At 40.7% G+C, this 19,123-nt stretch overlaps 1 protein-coding gene across 1 annotated transcript in view; it reads right to left on the bottom strand.

Moving 5' to 3' along the window:
- CDH8 (cadherin 8) overlaps positions 1-19,123 on the bottom strand; it is a 231,688-nt gene that overhangs the window by 30,693 nt on the left and 181,872 nt on the right. The window contains exon 9 of the mRNA XM_083625807.1: positions 4,637-4,758. Within this exon, the coding sequence (XP_083481933.1) occupies positions 4,637-4,758 (122 nt within the window). The remainder of the gene's footprint in view (positions 1-4,636; positions 4,759-19,123) is intronic.

Genomic DNA, 19,123 nt, shown 5'->3' with positions numbered 1-19,123 from the left:
GTTTTTGTAAACTTCTTAGAGGTTTTACTACAGTCAATTTTTATATGAATTTTGTTAAACAATAAGTAAAACAAAGTAAATTTGTCTGGTGTGAGCCGGTAGAAAAGCAGAAAGGGGTGGGGAGCAGCCCTTTTTAAAATTTGCAGATTTGTGTAAAGAATGCAAATCAGAAAGTGACATGCTTTTCCAGTGGATCTGAGATTAGCATTCTGCTATTATGGGTTCAGAATAAAAGCAAGAAGAATTCATTTGGCAGTGTTATACATCAACAGTTTTTAATGCATTCTGTCACGTCACCGGCAGTCGTGGTTGCCACTCTCAATTATATCAGGACCCAAAATAGAACACGTGGAGGAATGAACTGCATTAGATGGTTCACTCAGTATATTTACAGACTGCAAATAAGGTTTTCTAAGAGGTTGAGATGTAATCAAGTCCCCTAAGGTGATTCAAACTCAATTTAACTTAGCTGTTAAGTTAACCTACAAATCTGTAAATGTATTCAGATAGTAGAAAGCAATCACATTCTTTCTTTGTGTCAGATGATCAAGAATTTATTTGGAAGACACAAGAGAATTCAGATCTAGAGGAGCGCCTCTATATTCAGTTTATTCTTGTATTATTTTTCCTCCCACATGATTGCTATGCTGAATCTGCATTTGAAATTGATTTCTTTGTAAAACACCCACCCACTTCACACTCTCTCTTGGCACTCTGGTGCACAACTATCCTGTAAATTTTGGGTACCGCCACTTTATCATTTTTTTTGCAGTCTTCAGTTCTACACATTTCCAATTCAGTTGGCAAGTGCTGTTTTTTTATCATGAAAATTCATCAATGCTGGAGTGCACATTTCTTCCGATAAACACATTTTGTGTGCAATTTTCCCTAATGTACACATTTTTGCAAAACAATCCCCCTAATATAATGCATTTTTGTATGTTATTTTCACTGATATAGGCATCTATATACATACTTTACCTAGTAAATGAATTTTCGTACACATTACCCGGCCAGAGAACTGCATTTCAAAATACAGAGAAGTTTAAATTATGAAAGATGGCTGTTTCACTTTGCATATTGTTTCAGAAAGTGTGAATTTGATAGCTTTGCCTTTTAATGTGAACTGAATTTCTCCCCTATCCTTATATAGCACTGGATTGCTATATAAGGTTGGGATCCCCAAATGGGTGTCACCCTGCCCTACCATGAACATTCCAGTAATGTTGCTAGAGTTTTTTTAAAAAAGGGCAGCGGGGGGGAGGGCAGAAAAGGGGAACAAGAAAAAGCACAAGTGCAAAAGAGGTCAAAGTTAAGAGTTGCAGTCCCACTCGCAGTGACCTCTCCCCTCAGAGCAAGGCCTAGTCTAAGGAGGTAAACAAACTGGACAAGGACAATATTCTGCAATTTTAAACTGACCACAACTCTATTGATTCCAGATATAGGTAGAATTTGGCTTAGGCATTGGGTGCATATCTCTCCCAGCCTTCTGGTAGATGGCTGAGGCATGACAGGGTCGATCATGGGCTTAATGGGTCCATCACAAGACGCAGGTCTAAATTGATGGCCCTTCCATGCTGCTGAACGAAGCTCTATGACCCATTTGTCACACACCTTGGCTTTTAGACAGAGACTTCCAACTAGACACCTCTGACCTGTGGTCACACTGTTCTGAAGTGGAGGTGGGGCACCACTTCACCCCCTCCCATGAGATGATAGACTAAGGATTCCACCCCAGTGCCTGGAGATTCACCTCTGCTCTCCACCCCTGGTTTATGGCAACCAGGAGGCTATATTGGGGAGAGTGTGGCATATTCTACTCAAAAATGAGATTAATGTTTCTTTCTGAATGGACTGCTACCTTCCTGCATCTGACTCCTATCATTGATTTGTTCAGACTAGAGTGGTACCTCGGTTTTCAAACGTAATCCGTTCTGGTAGACCATCCGACTTCCAAAACATTTGAAAACCAAAGACGTTACTTCTGGGTTTTCAGTGTTCGAAAACCGAAACGTTTGACTTCTGAGATGTTCGAAAACCGAGGTACTACTGTGTGTGTGTGTGTGTGTGTGTGTGTGTATACACACACACACACACGCACACACACACACACACACACACATATATGCAAAGAGAATGTTCAGCTACTTGATCTAGCCCTAAGCAATGAACAGCTGAAATAAAGCTTTTCTTGTTATTTCTCTAAAATTTCATTTTGAGCAAACACAAACTGAAATTTCCACAAGAGCAGAAAGGGTTAGTGTGCAGGATCTAGTTGCAACACAGAGCTTTCATTCAGATCTTTTTCTCTTTCTGACAAGGATTTTATGAGACTAGTCAGTTAATGAAGTAGTTGATGAAGTCATGGCTGTATCCCCCACCCTCACCCCATGTCCACTTACTTGAGCGCTGTTACATCCCTGCCAGCTTTGTAGCTAGAATTTATTCCAGCTATTTCAACTACATTTTTATCCATAGAGTTCTCCTGTTATCTGAGATGGGGCAAAAGGTTACACATGAGAGAACTTTTTCAGTGGTTGCCCCCAGGCTCTGGAATATGTGAAGGTAAGGCAAGAACATTTCTGATCTTCTTCCTCTAGACACTGTTCACTTGCTTAGATAGGAGAAGTGGAAAGACAGTGATCACCAGGAGGAAGGAAAGCAGGATGGAGGTGTTCAGGGGTTAGCACTGGGGTCCCTGCTGAGTGTGGGCCTCAGCAGATGCACAGTGAGCCCTGACACCACCTCATTGGAACCTGGACTTCAGTAGATGTTCAATGAACGCCTGGTACTTACTAGGAGCCACATTTCGATAATCTCACTCTTCAGTGGTTTGATAGACTGTTTACTATTATAAACTGGGTAACCAGGACAGGAAGAAGCTGCAGAAATGACTGCTGGAAGGTGCAAATGTGGATTGTTTGCAACAATCAAATCTTGGCACACATAGTTTTTGTATAGGCCCACAATAAGAAACAAATTCTAACTCTATTATCAGGTAAGCTGCTTTGGTAAATGGTGAATTTAATGCCAAACACCCACGAGGCACAAGAATAGCTGGATTAACAACTCTAGTGTCATGCTGTCAACTGCTGTTTATTTAAATTAAAATGTCACTACCCAGAAATAAATGAGGTAGCTACAAAGCTCCGGATTTCTGTCACTCAGCGTCTTCACAAGCTGGATAATAAAAACGATTCTGTTTCATTTGTGCTATATTGCTTCCTAGGAGATTAGGTTCCGTTACATCATTCAACACAACTCCAAACTGAATGATGGACAAGGCAGGCACTGTGGATCCAGATTTCTAGGATAGGGTAGAGGAGTTGTTCAACATTTCTCTCCCTTATATGCCCGGGCCTCTTCTATTCTCCTTTCCACCTTGTTCCTGCCTTATTTCACCCTTTCTTAAACAGTTTTTCTAAGAAACTGTGAAATATCATGATCCCACAACTTCTACTTATACCAGAGAGATGGTGAACAATTCTGTCTTAAAAAGGCTCCATTTTCCCTTTTTATCTAAATCCAGAACAATTGTGGCCATTTTTTTGGGGGGGGCAGATATGTCTGTTCATGTGACCTGCACAATAGGTAGATTTAATGGCAGGCTAGTGGTTTCAAGCCTTGCCCCTGAATTATATACCCATTCAGTCAGCCATGTACATAGACTCTTCTTGTTCATAAACCATAGATGTTTAGGCTTGGCCATGCAGAAAGCATGCAAACAATTCCTGATCATGTGCAGACAGCCTACATTCAGTCTCTGCATGTGTAAGATCTGCTCATGTCATTAAATGAACACATGGAGATTGGAATGATGTTCAAGTCATCTTCATTCACCTTCATTCTCAGTATGTTGATTGTGTGAACAGAGCTCATGTCACAGTAGCACAGACAGCAAGAAATGTGCAACTAAATCATTCCTTGAGTGTAGAGCAGGAAAGATTATCAGGAGTGCAAGCCTGACTCTGCCTAACTACCCTCCTCCACTTCCTGTCTAGGAATACCATAAACTCCCATTCCCTCTTACAGGTGTGGGGAACCTTTTTCAGCCTGAGGGCTGCATTCCATTCTGGAAAGCTTTGCAAAATCCACGTACCAGTGGTGGACAAGACCAGAGGCAGAAACTGGTGAAGAAATTAGCCTGTTGTTTACCTTTGTACTCTAGACTATTTTCTAACACATTTGCACACTTCTCCCTATGTGCCATCAAGACAAGCAAGAGACATTATCAGAGTTCAAGGACACATTCCAGCTAGACTTGTGATGTGAAGTAGGGCCTTGGAGGGGTATGGCCTATAGAAAGTTCTGAGGGCCAGATAGAGAGGCATGGGAGGCCACATTTGGGCCTGAGGTTCCTGTAGCTGCCCTAGTGTCACATATGGTACCCTGATCACTGGCCATGTTGACCCTGGGAGAATGAGGCCAAAACATCTGGAGAGAGTTGTGTTGGCTACTCATGGTCTATACAGTACCAAGTGACTCGCTTGGTCTAAGTATAAGATACCTTCCTATTTTCAATTTCACGCATAATCAGGGAAAATATTTAACTCACATTAACAGACAGGGAACAGGGAAGGTTTTTTGGGGTCAGGGCAAACCCACTATACAGTGTGGACAACAGAGAAATATTTACTTTTCCGGTTTTTCCATTTTCACACAAATAGGCTTCATTCCCTGATGCAAGTTCGGGAGCGTTGTCATTTACATCGAGAACTTTGATAGCAACAGGCACTCGAGATATTTGACTGGGGTTTCCTAAGAGAAGAAAAACACAGTGTGGAAAAGAAGAAAAAAGAGAGGTAAGCACACTTCATTTCATACTAATGACATAAAGGACCCAAGGTAGACAGACAGTTCTGTGCTGAAAGCTTGCTGGGCCTTTTCTGCTTCCAATAATTGGGCTGCTTTATCCAATGGCCAAGGGGGAAAGATAAAGAAGAATGGGCAGCAGTTTCACAAAAGGGAGACAGCAAATAAATCCTTATTGCAAACAGCGTTTGTTGGAGATTAGCTTGATGAAGACCTTCTTGGACTAAATTGGTAGATTCTTTTTTCTGATGAAGTTTGCATTGTTTTATTGATAAAGGGCATTCTGCATGGGGAAAAAAGGCTGTAAACAACCAAGATTTATTTCGTTGCTTATCTTTGCCATTTTACTCTATTAGCCAGCCTGACTGCACATCTATTATTTCAGCTTGGCAAAAAAAGGGGGGCATGGGGGAGAAAGACAATCCAACTCTAATCAGATTTTGTAAGAAAAGTGAAGAGTGGAATTGATGTAGGTAAAAGAAGAAAGAAGAGAGAGAGAGAGTACATTTTGATATTATGCAAGAACACAAGTTCATTAATCTCATCCAGAAATGTTGTTTTGAATTGAAATATTTGTTCATTAAGGTTCTGTAAAGTCGAAATAAAAGCTTTGACCCCCATTAATAGCTATAATTTATCACATCTCTCTTTATAGCCCAATTGCTAGATATATTTACTCAGATGTATGTCTTAATTTTAGTCCATGGGTGTATTCCCACATAAAATCTTGATCAGTTCATCCTAGTTTATACTTATTAACAGTAGTGGGGGACCTCTGATCCATGGGCTAATTAGGTTATTAAGCTATTGGAATGTGTTGTAGGTGGTAAGATTGACTATTTCTGTTACAGAAGGAGTAAAAAAAGACAGTTTGTGCCCACCATAACTACATGAGACATTGATTGGAATAAATGGGCAACAGCTTTCTTAACTTAGTACGATCTGCAATGAGCAAAACCCAATTAGCAGCAAGCTAACAAACCCTCAATGCTGGTTCCTGACGTTCAGGCAAAAGCTAGGAAAATAAATATCCTGCTATCTATCTGGCATGGGTGATTCCATCATGGCTTTGAATGCAAGGGCAGAAGGCAGGGTGGGTAACCTCCAGTCTACAAACTAATATTTGCCGGCCAAGAGGCTCAAGTTGATCCATGAGGCCATTTCCCCCAAGCCTTACCCACATGCCCATTAGCTGATGTGATTTGCGACACCATCTGATGGGCAAGAGCATGGGGCAATATCCTGCATTGGCTGTGTGTGCCTGTTCCCAGAAAGGAACAGCAGCACACAGCCAAAGCAGCAGGATTTCACCCTCTGCTTAGCAACTTATACATTCTGGAGAGGGCAACAGAAGATGCTTGTTTTTAGCAGGTCAGGCTATTTGCCTGTTCAGTATTGTGCAGTCTGATTATTAGATGCTGTAGACTGCAAGCTGAACCTTCTGTATGCTAATCATCTGTCTTGCCACTGAACCACAGTCCCTCATTCTAGAGCCCTCATTAGTTCTAATTTGATTAGTTCTAAGGAGAGGATAGTGTAAGTACATGCTAGTGAGTCATTGTCTGCCTTTCCTTTCTTTTTAGGAATATTAGAAAGGTGCACCATGACAAAGAGTGAGAACTCTGTATACTTGGTCATCATAATATGCAATGTATCACATTGGTCGGCAAGATTTCATGCAATTAATTGCCTTCATTGATGCACCATGAATATGTTTAACATGGAACAATAATGTACTTCTTGCTGAGGGTGAGGAGGGGAATTAAGTTGCATGCAAACTGAGTATTCAAAAATTTCAAAAGCATTTTCTTTATCTAAAGTTGATAAAAAAAATACATAAACAATGAATGCATTGGTTTCTTAGTGCCAAGTGTCACATTTAAATACTAAAGATTTCCTTTTATCTAAATTAACGGAATGATGGTGGTTCAAATTTTATAGACATTACAGAGGAATGTAATTAATTAGATAAGCTTCTGAAGAAATTATTCATGCCTCTTGTGACTGGCCCCAAAATGTTTGTCTTTCATCTGAAATACAAACATTAAACCTAAAGATATTATAATTAGAAACTTGATGAGAATTCACTTTAAGAATTAATTTGCTAAACACTAGAGAAGAACTTGCTGAGTATAGAAACCTCCAAAAGGGGATACCCCTAGATAGATACACACTGCATACAACAATCATAATGGATTTATTTGTTTTGTCCATGAACTACAGGCTCTAAGAAATTCTAGGGATTGATGTTCTACAGCTCCAATGGGGAGTATGTGGTCCACTTGTGGGACTCCAACTCCCATCAGCCCCAGTTAGAATGGCCAATGGCCAGAGATGAGAGGAGTTTTAACATCTGGAGGACCACAGGCATGGGCATAGCCCACGGGCATAGGGAGGTAGGCTTCATGTTAGGGGGAGCAGAACCTCAGTTAGTTAAGCATTTTTATTGACTTACTTGATCTAGGGGGGTAGCTGCCCCCTCCCCTCCACATTGGCTATGCCCATGACCATAGGTTCCCCATCTTTGACCTACAGTCTGCAAAGTAGGTACATAGAGCATGTAAAATAGCTTGTTGAGCCACTTCCAACCTAACCCAGTTGATTACATCACTCCATATTGTGGAGGGGGAATATCTTTAAAATGTTCCTTATTTAAAGCAGCTCACATGTAGTACGTAAGCAGAGCAAGGAGAGCATTAGACTGAGCATTTCTCACAGGAAGCACTTGCAGTCTGATCCAGTAATGCTGAATTTAAGGGTTTGGGCTGGATCCTGATATGGCTTAAAACTAAGATAGCTGTACCCATGCAACTGAACAATTATAAGTGGTGCTATCCCTCAAAACATGAAATGTTATATGCAAACCCAATACTTCCAAATAAGCATGTTTAGAATTAGTAAATTCTAAAAGAGACCCACCAAAAGAAATCCATGTACTTATCACTTGCTGGATTATGAACCACAGTCATAAATCAGACTCACACTGCACAGTGCTTTAAATCGGAAGACCACCCCATTGGATTTTGATACAGTTTTTTAAAGCATCAAATCAGGGCCAGATTGTGATAAATAGGAACAGGTTTTCCAAAATGTTAAATGCACTGCTGATTTGGCTGCACGCTTCATTCCCCCTCCCCAAGCTTACAAAGTTCCAGCGTTAATATTTCCATTTGATACACATTTATCAAGATTGTATCTGATGGACCTAACAAGATAGCCTACCTGCACAGTAGCTTAATTTTATTCTGTACTGTTTTATGCTATTCTCCCTCCCACCCACCAATCCTCAGTGCAATCTTTAATCTGCAAAAAACAGAGTGCACTAAGCAATACAGAAGTGACATGTACAACAACATTACCTAATTTCAAATACAGTGATAAAGGGTAAGGTTTCTGTGGGTGGCACATTAACAGAGAAAAACTAGAATTAGGGAAGCTTCTGAAATTCTTCTTTTCTAAAGTGGTTCTGAGAAAGTAGAAATTCCTCGTGCTTCATTCCCCCCCCCAAAAAAAAAAAATTGGGGGAGAGTGCTGTGCATGCACAATATGCCCTTCAGATAACTTTATGATTTCTCCTTCTCTGCATTATCAATGTATGCATAGGTATTGACAAAGAACTGCAAAAGAAAAGCAGAGGGGAGCGGATCATATTTACCACTATCTACATCATTACTTTTGTGTAGTGCTTTGCCAATGTGCAGGAATGTGTTTTCTTACCACACACACAAAAAGAATCCTCTGTGCGATTACATTAGGAATTATCACCTGTGTTCTTTTTGATGCTTCGTCAATGAATTGGCTCAATCCATTGGTTATATATAGGGAATACAGAAATGAACTAAAAACTGTTGAAAACTGTCTCTTATTCAATTCTGGAATACTCCTATTTAACTAGGTTTGGGAAAACATCCACCACCACCACCCCTCCATGCTACATACAGCAGCTGAAAGGATGGGCAATGGAATCTTACTTCAACATGGGCAATAGGACACTGTTTTCCACTGCAGCTGAGTGCAGCAAGCTGAAAACAGAGAAAGCTGAAAACACTTTTTGCTGTGTTGAAAGTCACCACTTCCTTTGGACCCCCTTTCAAGGGTCATTATCAAATGAATGGCAATAACGCTTTATATGATCATGCACAGGTACATTCAACTCATGGGCAGCTCTATGTGCAACTTCCACTCCACCTGTATTCATAAGGCCCATGGAGAACAGTGGCCATAGTTTCCACCATAGTAACTTTATATTCATTGTGATTAATAACCCAGAAACAAAAGACACATCACTTTCAGTAAGCAACTGAAACAAACTAGAATCATGACTCCTTCAGCTGATAACTAGCTATCAGGATTAAGGCAACACATGTTTTTCTTGTTTTCTCTTCAGAAGCTAATACCTACATTTTCCTGAATGCCAGCAGCCCACCCTCTTTGCTCAGCAACCAATTTGACTTATTGGTTAGAGTGTCAGATGAAAAGCTTTGGTTCAAGCCAATGCTCAGCCATGAGTCACTGGGTGACACTAACTGAGTCACCATTTCTCAGTCTAACCTTCCGCCCAGGATTGTTGTAAGACGGAAATGGGAGAGGGCAGCTATTTGTGCCATCCTAAACTCCTTGGAGAAAAGAGACAGCAAAAATTGAAATCTGTGAGCAGTGAAATCCTGTGCATGTTTATTCAGAAGCTCTATTGGGTTCATAGGACTGCAGCCAGTAAACAGAACACATAAGCTCACATTTTAAACTGTGCTGTTATAGCTTTCATTCTCATTTCATTTCCTGGTTGGATAAAATTTAGAAGAATGGTATCACAGTGCTGAGACTGAGAATAGTATTTAAGGCCAGTGCATGTCGGAAGAGAGGACTAGGCACACTGCTTCCCATGGTGAAAGACTTGTGATCAATTTCAAAGGACAACACTTGTAAATCTATAAGCAGCTGTACTCCAATGATCTAAAAGTCTGATTAAAGATGCTCAGGTTTTGTGCTGATTCACCTTCAGGGGTGATACACATCCTGCAAGGTCACTCACTCTGGGAGGGATTGATAGGCAATCTGGAACTCCAGAGGCAAGGGTAAATTTTAATTCCCTGGGAGACACAACAAACAGTTGCTCCATAAAATGCAGCGTCAGCCCAAAACATTTTGCTGTCAGAGTTGTAGGACAAGATGGTGACCTACTCCCATTGCCATGTCCTAAAACAGACTGAATTGGTACCTGAATCATATATGGGTGATGAAGAAGATTGGGGGTGGGGAATGATACCTGCCACAATTCATTATCAGACCTCTTATGATCACTGTGCCGTTATGAGGTCTCTTCTGTATGATTCAGGAATCAGGCCTTCAATGTGGTGGCACCTACTCTTTTGACCTCCCTCCCACTGCATGTCATTCAGAGGACAACAACATGAAAACAGGCATTTCCAGTGGTGGCTCCCAACTTGTGGAATGCTCTCTCCAAGGAGGCATGCCTTTTTATCTTGGCTTCTGGCCCTTAATTTGGCATTTGTGACCTCCTTTAGGAGGGCAGCTTCAGTATCTATAATGGATTTGAATTTGGTTCTGTATATGCAATTGGTTTCGCTTTTATATATGCAATTCTTGAATATATATTTTACTGCTGATGTTTTGATGGTTAAATCATTTTGATGCATTTCATAGGAATAAATTCTATATATGTTTTCCAGAATGCCCTGGACAATGTGTCATTCCACAATGGTTTGCTCCAAAATTCTCCAGGCAGGAGCTGAAGCCCATAGCAGTATCTTTTCTTACTTGGGGGCTATTGTGATTAACCCAGGTAATAGCAAAAGCCTCCTAACTATGAATCACAGTAGTTCTGTGGCCTCTGTTTTTGGCATCCTGGTATTCTAGATGATGCCAGAGTTCAGTTAGCCGTGCTAGCAATGAGGCAGGAAATGCTTTAAAAGGCAAAACATGTGCTTTTAAAAATTATGGAGTATGGTAAAAATGTGAAATTCCAAAACAGTGAGATGCCCACCAGCCAACATTCACAGAAAATGAAATGCATTTGCTGTTTTGCTTCCTCGTTGTAACAAACTATATTGTTTTTGCATGCCCTAAACAAGAGCACCACGTTCTATTTGACAGATGCTGTATAGTATGGACTTACTCCCTGAAAATCAAGGTTCTGTCTCTTCATTTTATTTGGAACCAGGTATTGCCTGCAGCTCAGTGTTCAAATATCTGATTTATAAGATATAAGAATGCAGATGTCCATTTGGCAGCCCTTCTGCTAAAAAAAGGCAAAGGGGAGAAAAGCAAATTTCTCCTGACCTCAGGCTCATAGGCATTTTGCCAATGCATCACAAAATAGTAACTCCTCTCTCTCTCTCTCTCTCTCTCTCTCTCTCTCTCTCTCTCTCTCTCTCGTGTGTGTGTGTGTGTGTGTGTGTTAGAGAGAGAGAGAGAGAGAGAGAGAGAGAGAGAGAGAGATTTTAGGAAATAGAAAATGCTCCATCCATATTAGCCCTGTTCAGACATTCCTGAAAATAACAAATAATAATAAACCATCCAGTCCAGCCTCCTGCAATGCAGGAGTAAATACAGTTAGATAAACACAGTTAGAAGCCCTTTTCAGAACTACGCATTCGTCCCTTCGCAGGGATACACTTTATATTATTATTATTTCTTAAAGCATTCTGATAAGCCGCAGGGGATTTCCAGTCCTTTGCCAGATCATTGCCCTTTAAATAAGTTATGACCCCTACCATCAAGCACCATAGTGTCAGACAATCCCACCTCTTCACTGTTGAAGAGGATGCAATGGCTAGGCCAGGTGAAGGGAAAGGCTATGACACCCCGCCCCACTCACTCCTGCAGAGACTGTGTTAACTTACATAATGGGCTATGTGAAGGTCAAGTCAATAGAAAAAATAATGTGAACACCATGAAATAAATAGCTGGAATGTTTTTTTCCTTAACAAGAAAAGGGGGTATTAAGGATACAGTGAACAAAAGGATATCAAAAATTATATTTCGGATTACTTTTAAGTTATCTCTTTATTTCACCATTTAGCAATAAGCACACAATCTTGCTCTCCTCAACATAACACCTGCAGAATAAACAAACTCTTCCCTCTTACTTGACTGAGGGGAGAAATTATAGTTATCTTCAAATATCTAAAGTGCTGACACATGGAAGATGGAACAAGCTTGTCTTCTCCTGCTCGGGGGTGGGGGTGGGGTAGTACTCAAACCAATGACATCCAGTTACAAGAAAGGAGATTCTGACTAAGCATCAGGAATAACTTTCTGAGGGTAAGAGCTGTTCAAGAGTGGAACAGATTCCCTCAGAAGGTTGTGGACACTCCTTTCTTGGAGGTTTTTAAGCAGAGGTTAGATGGGTATCTGTCATGGATGCTTTATTTGAGATTCCTGCATTGCAGAAGGTCACAGTAGATGACCCTCAGGGTCCCTTCTAACCCTACAGTTCTGTGGTTATATATGTTTTATTGCTAGGTGGATAGAGAACACAACTGTAACTGTCAGAGACTCTTGCTGGATATTAAAAGAATATTCTGGGTAAGAAGCTCTGAGACTTGGTGCTGGCGATTTTATGGTGGTTTGTGAAAAATATGAGGCTCTGTGAAAGTCTGTGAATGAAGTTGGATTATACTGCTGCCAGTAGATGGTGGTAATAGGGCCTTTCCTTGGTCTTGCTATGAAGATGGTGATAGGTGCAGTGGAAGTCTAGAAAACTGTGTGAAATAGCTAGGCCTCCAAGCAATGGTCCTTAACATGAAGGAAGGAGGCTTGGCCCTTACTCTCTTGTCAGAAGCTATCATTAGGCTCTTCCCCTAAGCCCTGCTGGGTCGTGCCATAAAGGGAATAGCTACATTCCAGAATTGCCCAGCCCCCTTTCTCCACAGGAAGACATAGGAGTCCTGGAGTTAAACCAGGCACCCCAAGAGCTATAGAGACCTATAGAGTAACCTGGGACATGGTGGAAGCTGGCCTGTGAAGTAACAGACCAGAAACAAAACAATACTTGCAGCAGACCAGATGTAAGCCAGTGACTTCTGTGACCCCTTAGTCAGGCATGGGCCCACAGAAGATGTGAAACACCTCTTTTTTATGAGCCGCTTCCCCTGGGGTGCAGCACAAGCACATAAACAGATGCTTTAGTACCATCTCTCCTCCCTCCACCACAGGAAATTATTGTAGTAAAACTTGCTAAGACTTAAATGGCAGTCAATTATACATAGTGCAAGTTGGGAGTGAATAAGCAAAACTTCCATAAGAATGCTAATGTTACTAGTAATTCTGTAGGGAACTGGAAAATAACACAGAAAAGTTAAAGCTATAAATAAACTCTCTATGACATTATAATATATGTCCCCATGGGGAATCTGTAGGATAAAAGCATAAAACGATCTCACCGTCTTCATTTTAGACAATGCACTAGATATGAGGAATACTTGCCTGCCTGCCTGCCTGCCTGACTTTCAATGTTTGTGCAACATGTCCTTGGATTTCTGTTGCTGGAAACCACTTCTGTGGTCATATGTAAAAGTTAGTAGTAACCTCATCAAAAGCTTGATTTTGGTATCATAAAACATGCAAGTTCTTTGGTTAGGAATAACAGTGGTTGAGAGGGGATTGTTTGAGATGGGAAGGGCCTTTTACGTGTCAGCCTTATGTAACAAGTGCACCAGACTTTGCATACTGCAGAGTCGGGGGCGGGGAGCCTAATTGCTTCCATGATGTATAAATAGCCATAGTCTATCACAGTGACAGTTGAAACAAAATGGTGCAGGGATGATATACTCAGTACTGATGACAAAATTCACTTCCCTGTTGTTGTTGTTGTTGTTGTTGTTGTTTTGGGGGTAGGGGTGGGCAATGACATGGAAACAGAATCAAAGTGTTCAGCCATTCAGAGAGGGGATAATGTGATGTCACATTCTGACTTCGCTTTGGTTATACTCAGTGACTCCTTCACATAACCAGATCTAATTTGCTCCAAAGCACTGCAATGCGTTTGCTCTCATCTCTGCTTGCTGGGGCTACTTACTCCTAGGAAGAAAATATTGCTGTTAATGGCATCCATGCATCAGGCAATTGAGGAATAAACAGGCAGAGAACAAACACTGATAGTGATCAATCTGAGCAAGTGTTTTCTTTATGACGCGTAGGGGGTGGGGAGAATACTTCAGCACTTGCAGAACACTCCTGTTGCCTCCAAAGTGGATCAGGGCGAACATCACTGCTCAGTGGATTCAATGGACATTCGCATCCCATAATGTCATTGTGAAATGACAATGGTAAACTTTTCAATAAAGCTTCAATCTCATTTCTGAAAGTGCAGGACTAGTGTAGAAAATAGAAAAGGATTCTTTTATTTAAGCTGCAGTACTCAAAATCCACTTCATCTGGAAGAGTGCCATTAAAATCAATGAATTATACTTGAGTGGGTGGTTTGAGATATCAGCTGAACATTTTTGAAAATACTGGAAGTTTCTTTCTACCTATCCAATTAGTTTCTCTCAATTCTGGTTTCTCTGATGTCCCCTCTCCCTTCATGCATATATTTTTTTAAAAAACAAACAAACAAACAAACAAACAAACAAACAAATGTATTTGGCTTTAGAAAGGGAAAGAGGGTGTGAGAGAGAAATTGAGAGAGTGGGGAATGCATCTGTCAACTTAGTTTCTCTCCCCCCCTTTCCTTAAGGTTGCAATTCAAAAATGGATGAAGCGAGCAGGGAGAGTAAAAATGTAAGGCAGTTCAGCCATTCTATCCAAAGCCCTGCTAAACTCTAACAAGAAGGGTGGAAGTCAGAGAATTCATGCCACCCATTTCTTCTTCTTCTTCTTCTTCTTCTTCTTCTTCTTCTTCTTCTTCTTCTTCTTCTTCTTCTTCTTCTCACCCCCCCATTGGAAAAAAGGTGTCTCAGATCCCCCCACCCCGGTTTGGGAGTAGGGATATTTGATAACTCTGTTTGAAATGGGAACAGAAATTGCTGTGATGTACATGTTTGTTTGAGGTCGGGAATGGAAATCATGCAAACAAATGCAAGCAGGGGTTGTTGTCATTGGTTTTCTTAGTTAACAAATGTAACATAAAAAGCTACGTCATTTTCTGCTTTGTTTTTGACATTTCCCTTCCACTGAAACTCACCAAAATTAATAACAGATAGCGAGACAAATAATGTAGGTTTTAGTGGAATTTGAACTGTTGTGAAATGGCAACAGCACCAATTGTGACAAAAATAAGATGGAATCACTGTCTCCTTCCATCCCTCTTTAGGACCATGTCAAGGGAACAGGATGATTTGGATCCAATCCATTTCCTGGTACATTTACATGGGCCTGTAAGGCTTCAGCAGTGGCTGGGAGGAGGGTTTTGTCAGTATTGTACCCTAAGCTCAGGTTGCCCCATTTCCGTATTGGATTGCAAACTTCTGCATAAACATTTGGATGTTTTTGATGCACATTTCTCCCAATATACACATTTTTAACATGGTTTTGCATAATATATGGGCTTTTACATTGCAAGACTTTCCCCCTAATATAATGCATTTTTGTATCCTTTCAGGGTAGAATTGTTGGAAAACTGCATCACAAAATCTGGAGAAATTGTGTTTAAATTCACATATTGGTTCAGGAAATGTGAATTAGCAAGGTCCATATTAAAATGCAAACCAAGTATGTGGCAGCTTTGAGGTTTGGCAAATTAGCATTCATTTTTGTGAGCAACCACCAACTTCCTCAGATACATTCAATGAACTGAAAATGATGCTGCTGAAAATCAAGCTGACATTATGAGTACCAAGGATAATATGATATTACTACAATATTAAATATTTCAAATATTGTGCTGTTTGTTCGAATAGATATCTTCCATAAGAAGCATCTCAGGAGACCCTAATACACAAGTGTGACAATAAAGTTGACTTTCATTTGCCAAGGTCCTCTATCACATAGTCCTATAGTTTAGGCCACAAAAATATTAAGTCTTGTGATACAGTCTCTGTAAGTCCGTAATGTACTGAACAACCACCATGTCTCTGAGCTCAGATTTATACAAGATATTTTTTCATTTTCACTCATATATTTACGGTACAGAAAACAGTACCAGTTCCTTTGTATAGAAAACTGATGGTCAATAGAAGAAAGCAAAGCGCACTTTTCAATATATATTCTAAGAACAAAAGCACGTCCCTTTTTTGATTTGGTCATTTGGCCAATGCCAGTTCCCTTTAGATTCTGACCCACTTTATGTTCTGAATTCATATTACCCCTGGCTCACAATGGACTCTTTCCTTTGAATGAATCTAGATACAGCATAAAATAAGAAAGAAAGGGATCAAATCACAGGCCCTGTAATTTTCATTCTGCTTTTTCTTCTTCTGATTTAATAACATAATTTCTCTCCTACACCTCTAGTGGTCTCCCCCCCCCACCCCAGAACAGTCTTGGAAGCAAGGTCAAAGTCTTCTTGTGTGAAGTGATTTTGAAATCAGTCTGGTACTTTGAATTGGAGTAGGAAAATAGGAAAATAAATCAACTGGGAAAAGGTGTGTGCTTGTTCAATTGCCAGTGTTCTAACATGTTCTGTGCTACAACATGAAATAAGACAATATGGGAAGAGATGAGAATGGAACCAATTTGATTTCAGCTCAGCAATTCTATCTACTAAAAGCCTTTTCAGGTGTTGGAATCAAAGGTTCACAACACAGAAGCTTTGTGCCAACGCACAGTATAACCTTTGTCTATATGTGGTAGTGAAGAATAAGCATCCCACAACAGCTGCCCCCTGTATTCGTTCATCTTATATCCATGTGTTCAAGGTTGCATATACAGAGGCCTATATGAATACAGTGGTACCTCGGGTTAAGTACTTAATTCCTTCCGGAGGTCCGTTCTTAACCTGAAACTGTTCTTAACCTGAAGCACCACTTTAGCCCTTGCAGCACCGGGCTGACACTGCCAATGGGCCCTGAGCCCCTCAGCAACATCCAAAGGCACTGATCTGCTAGGCGCTGGGGTGGATTGCACCCTGCACCTTTCAGAGTCAGGCCCAAGCTGCCACCGGGCCCAGAACTAGCAGCAGCAAGAAGCAGCTCCAGCTCACCCAGCCCTACCCATTGCCACCTCACCACCACACTTACCTTACCTGGGGGTTCTGGATTGCAGGCTCTACTAGTCAAACAGGAGCCTCAGTGATCACCCTCTTCTGCCAGAAACAAACCAGGACTGCTCCAAGAAAATGCATGTGGCAAAAAGGAGCGTTAGGCCCTGGTGGGCCACCCCCTTACCCGCTTGTGATTGGCCAAGACGATAAAAGAAGAAAGTTTTTTTTCCTTCACTTCTCACTTCCCTCTGTGGCCCCCTAGCCTCGTGCTGTGGCCCCTGTTTACGCATTTTTCACTTGTGGCCCCCTTGGAATATCCTGGGGATGATTTACACCATCATTATTTTTCTTTGGAAGTCCACAGATGATAATGACTTTTAAAAACATTGTGTTGATGTTTCCTTTACACTGACTTGAATGCAAGTTATGTAAATAGCTACACAAGTTACATACTTATGTAGACAGTGAGATACATAATTTCACAGAAGCCAAACTACTGTAAGCCAAACAGAAACAGCATTGAGTCTGACAAACAGACATCAGAGCTCAGTCTGTAGAGTATGAGGCTCTTAATTTTAGTGCCGTGGGTTGGAGCCCCACATTGGGCAAAGGGATTCCTGCATTGCAGAGGATTGGACTAGATGACCCTTCTGGTCCCTTCCAACTCTACAATTCTATTATTCTTTTAATAGAAACTGCAGCCTTTTTATATTCCTGTGCATTGGTCTCTTCCAAAAATCTAGTTCTACTGAATGCCCATTAATAGACAATTGCTAAATAATTGCACCCATGGAGGTGGGAATAGTGTTTGAATCCATGTCAACTGAAAGTGAAAAACCTCCTATTATCTCAAGGACCGAACTAGCAGCAACAGAAGCATCGTAAATGATTTAGATCATTAGGAGGCATTTTTTAAGACCTCAAATCCTATTTTCCTTGAATTTTAGCAGTTGTTTAATTGTGACAAGTGTGACTTCGTTGTCCAGCTTCACAATAGCTGCTCTCCAAACTTTCCAATAATTAAAACACTTGATAAATATTCAGTGATAATTTGTTGAGATTGCCATTTATCAGTTTTAATGATTATGTTTCTCACATGTTCAGCAGGGACAATTTGTTCTACAGAAGAAATTTACTTCTCACAAGCATAAATCACAATTAAAAATAATAACATCACCTCTCTACTGCAGATCCCATGCAGTACAATACTTTCCATCTCCAAAGCTTTTCAAAAGGGGGGGGGGAATCCTTTTCAGCTAAACAAAGTTTTCCCCCTGATGCACTATGCATTCCAGTCTTTGTTTCAACGCAAATGTCATATAATTATGCTGGAAATATGGAACGTTTAACCAGCAGGAACTCAAATACATGGCACCATTTGGTATCATTATTTTCACAGTCACTCCATAAAGAACAGCCTTTCCATGGTGATAAATACTGTAGTATTCACATGATGCCTACTGATTGGGATCATATTCAAAAGACTTAAGTTGTATTATAGTTTTTTAAACCTTTTCTGTTGCATCTGATGCCTGCTACATAGAGTGTAATCCCACTGGGATTGCCAATATTCACTGGGTCCCATTTCCCTGGAGGAAGTGAGATCTGAAGTAAGCTGTAACACAAAGGACTACATGTGCAAAAATGAGTTTTCCTCCCCTTCCTTCACATTTTGCAATGACTCTAAATATGTCACACAACAGCATTAATGAAAAAGCAGTGACACCCTGTGAGCAGCAATGTATGAGAGGTAGCACTTTAATGCAATCTGTTAATTGTGTTCTTTTGCTCTTCCATAAAAGAGTCTGTTTTCAATGGGGATTGTACAAGAGAAATTCCTGGTGGATTGTGGCCTACTTCCTAAGGATGAAGAGGATTTTGGTTAGCTCTTAATTTTGGAGCAAACCTAAACACACACACCACTATCTTGGACCCCATGCACAAACTGGAATGTAGATCTATGAATGAAGTTGCACAGTCAATGAACTGATCTGTGCATGGATCCATACTGGACTTACGAGGTAGCCCTAGGGTTGTCTCTTTAGCATTTTACAGTTGCTTAGAACACCTAACACCTGTTTAATGGCAATGTGGCAAAAACAACAACCCAGTTTTGAAATGCTCCCAGGAAGTTATGAACATAATAACATACAGTCACTTCTTGGTAGGAATGTTGGGGAATTCTGACGAAAACAGAAACAGAAGTTG

This window comes from Podarcis filfolensis (assembly GCF_964270895.1).
Source record: "Podarcis filfolensis genome assembly, chromosome: 8".
NCBI lineage: Eukaryota > Metazoa > Chordata > Lepidosauria > Squamata > Lacertidae > Podarcis > Podarcis filfolensis.
The sequence above is the reverse complement of the archived record's forward strand: the minus strand, read 5'-3'. Positions and strand labels throughout refer to the sequence as shown.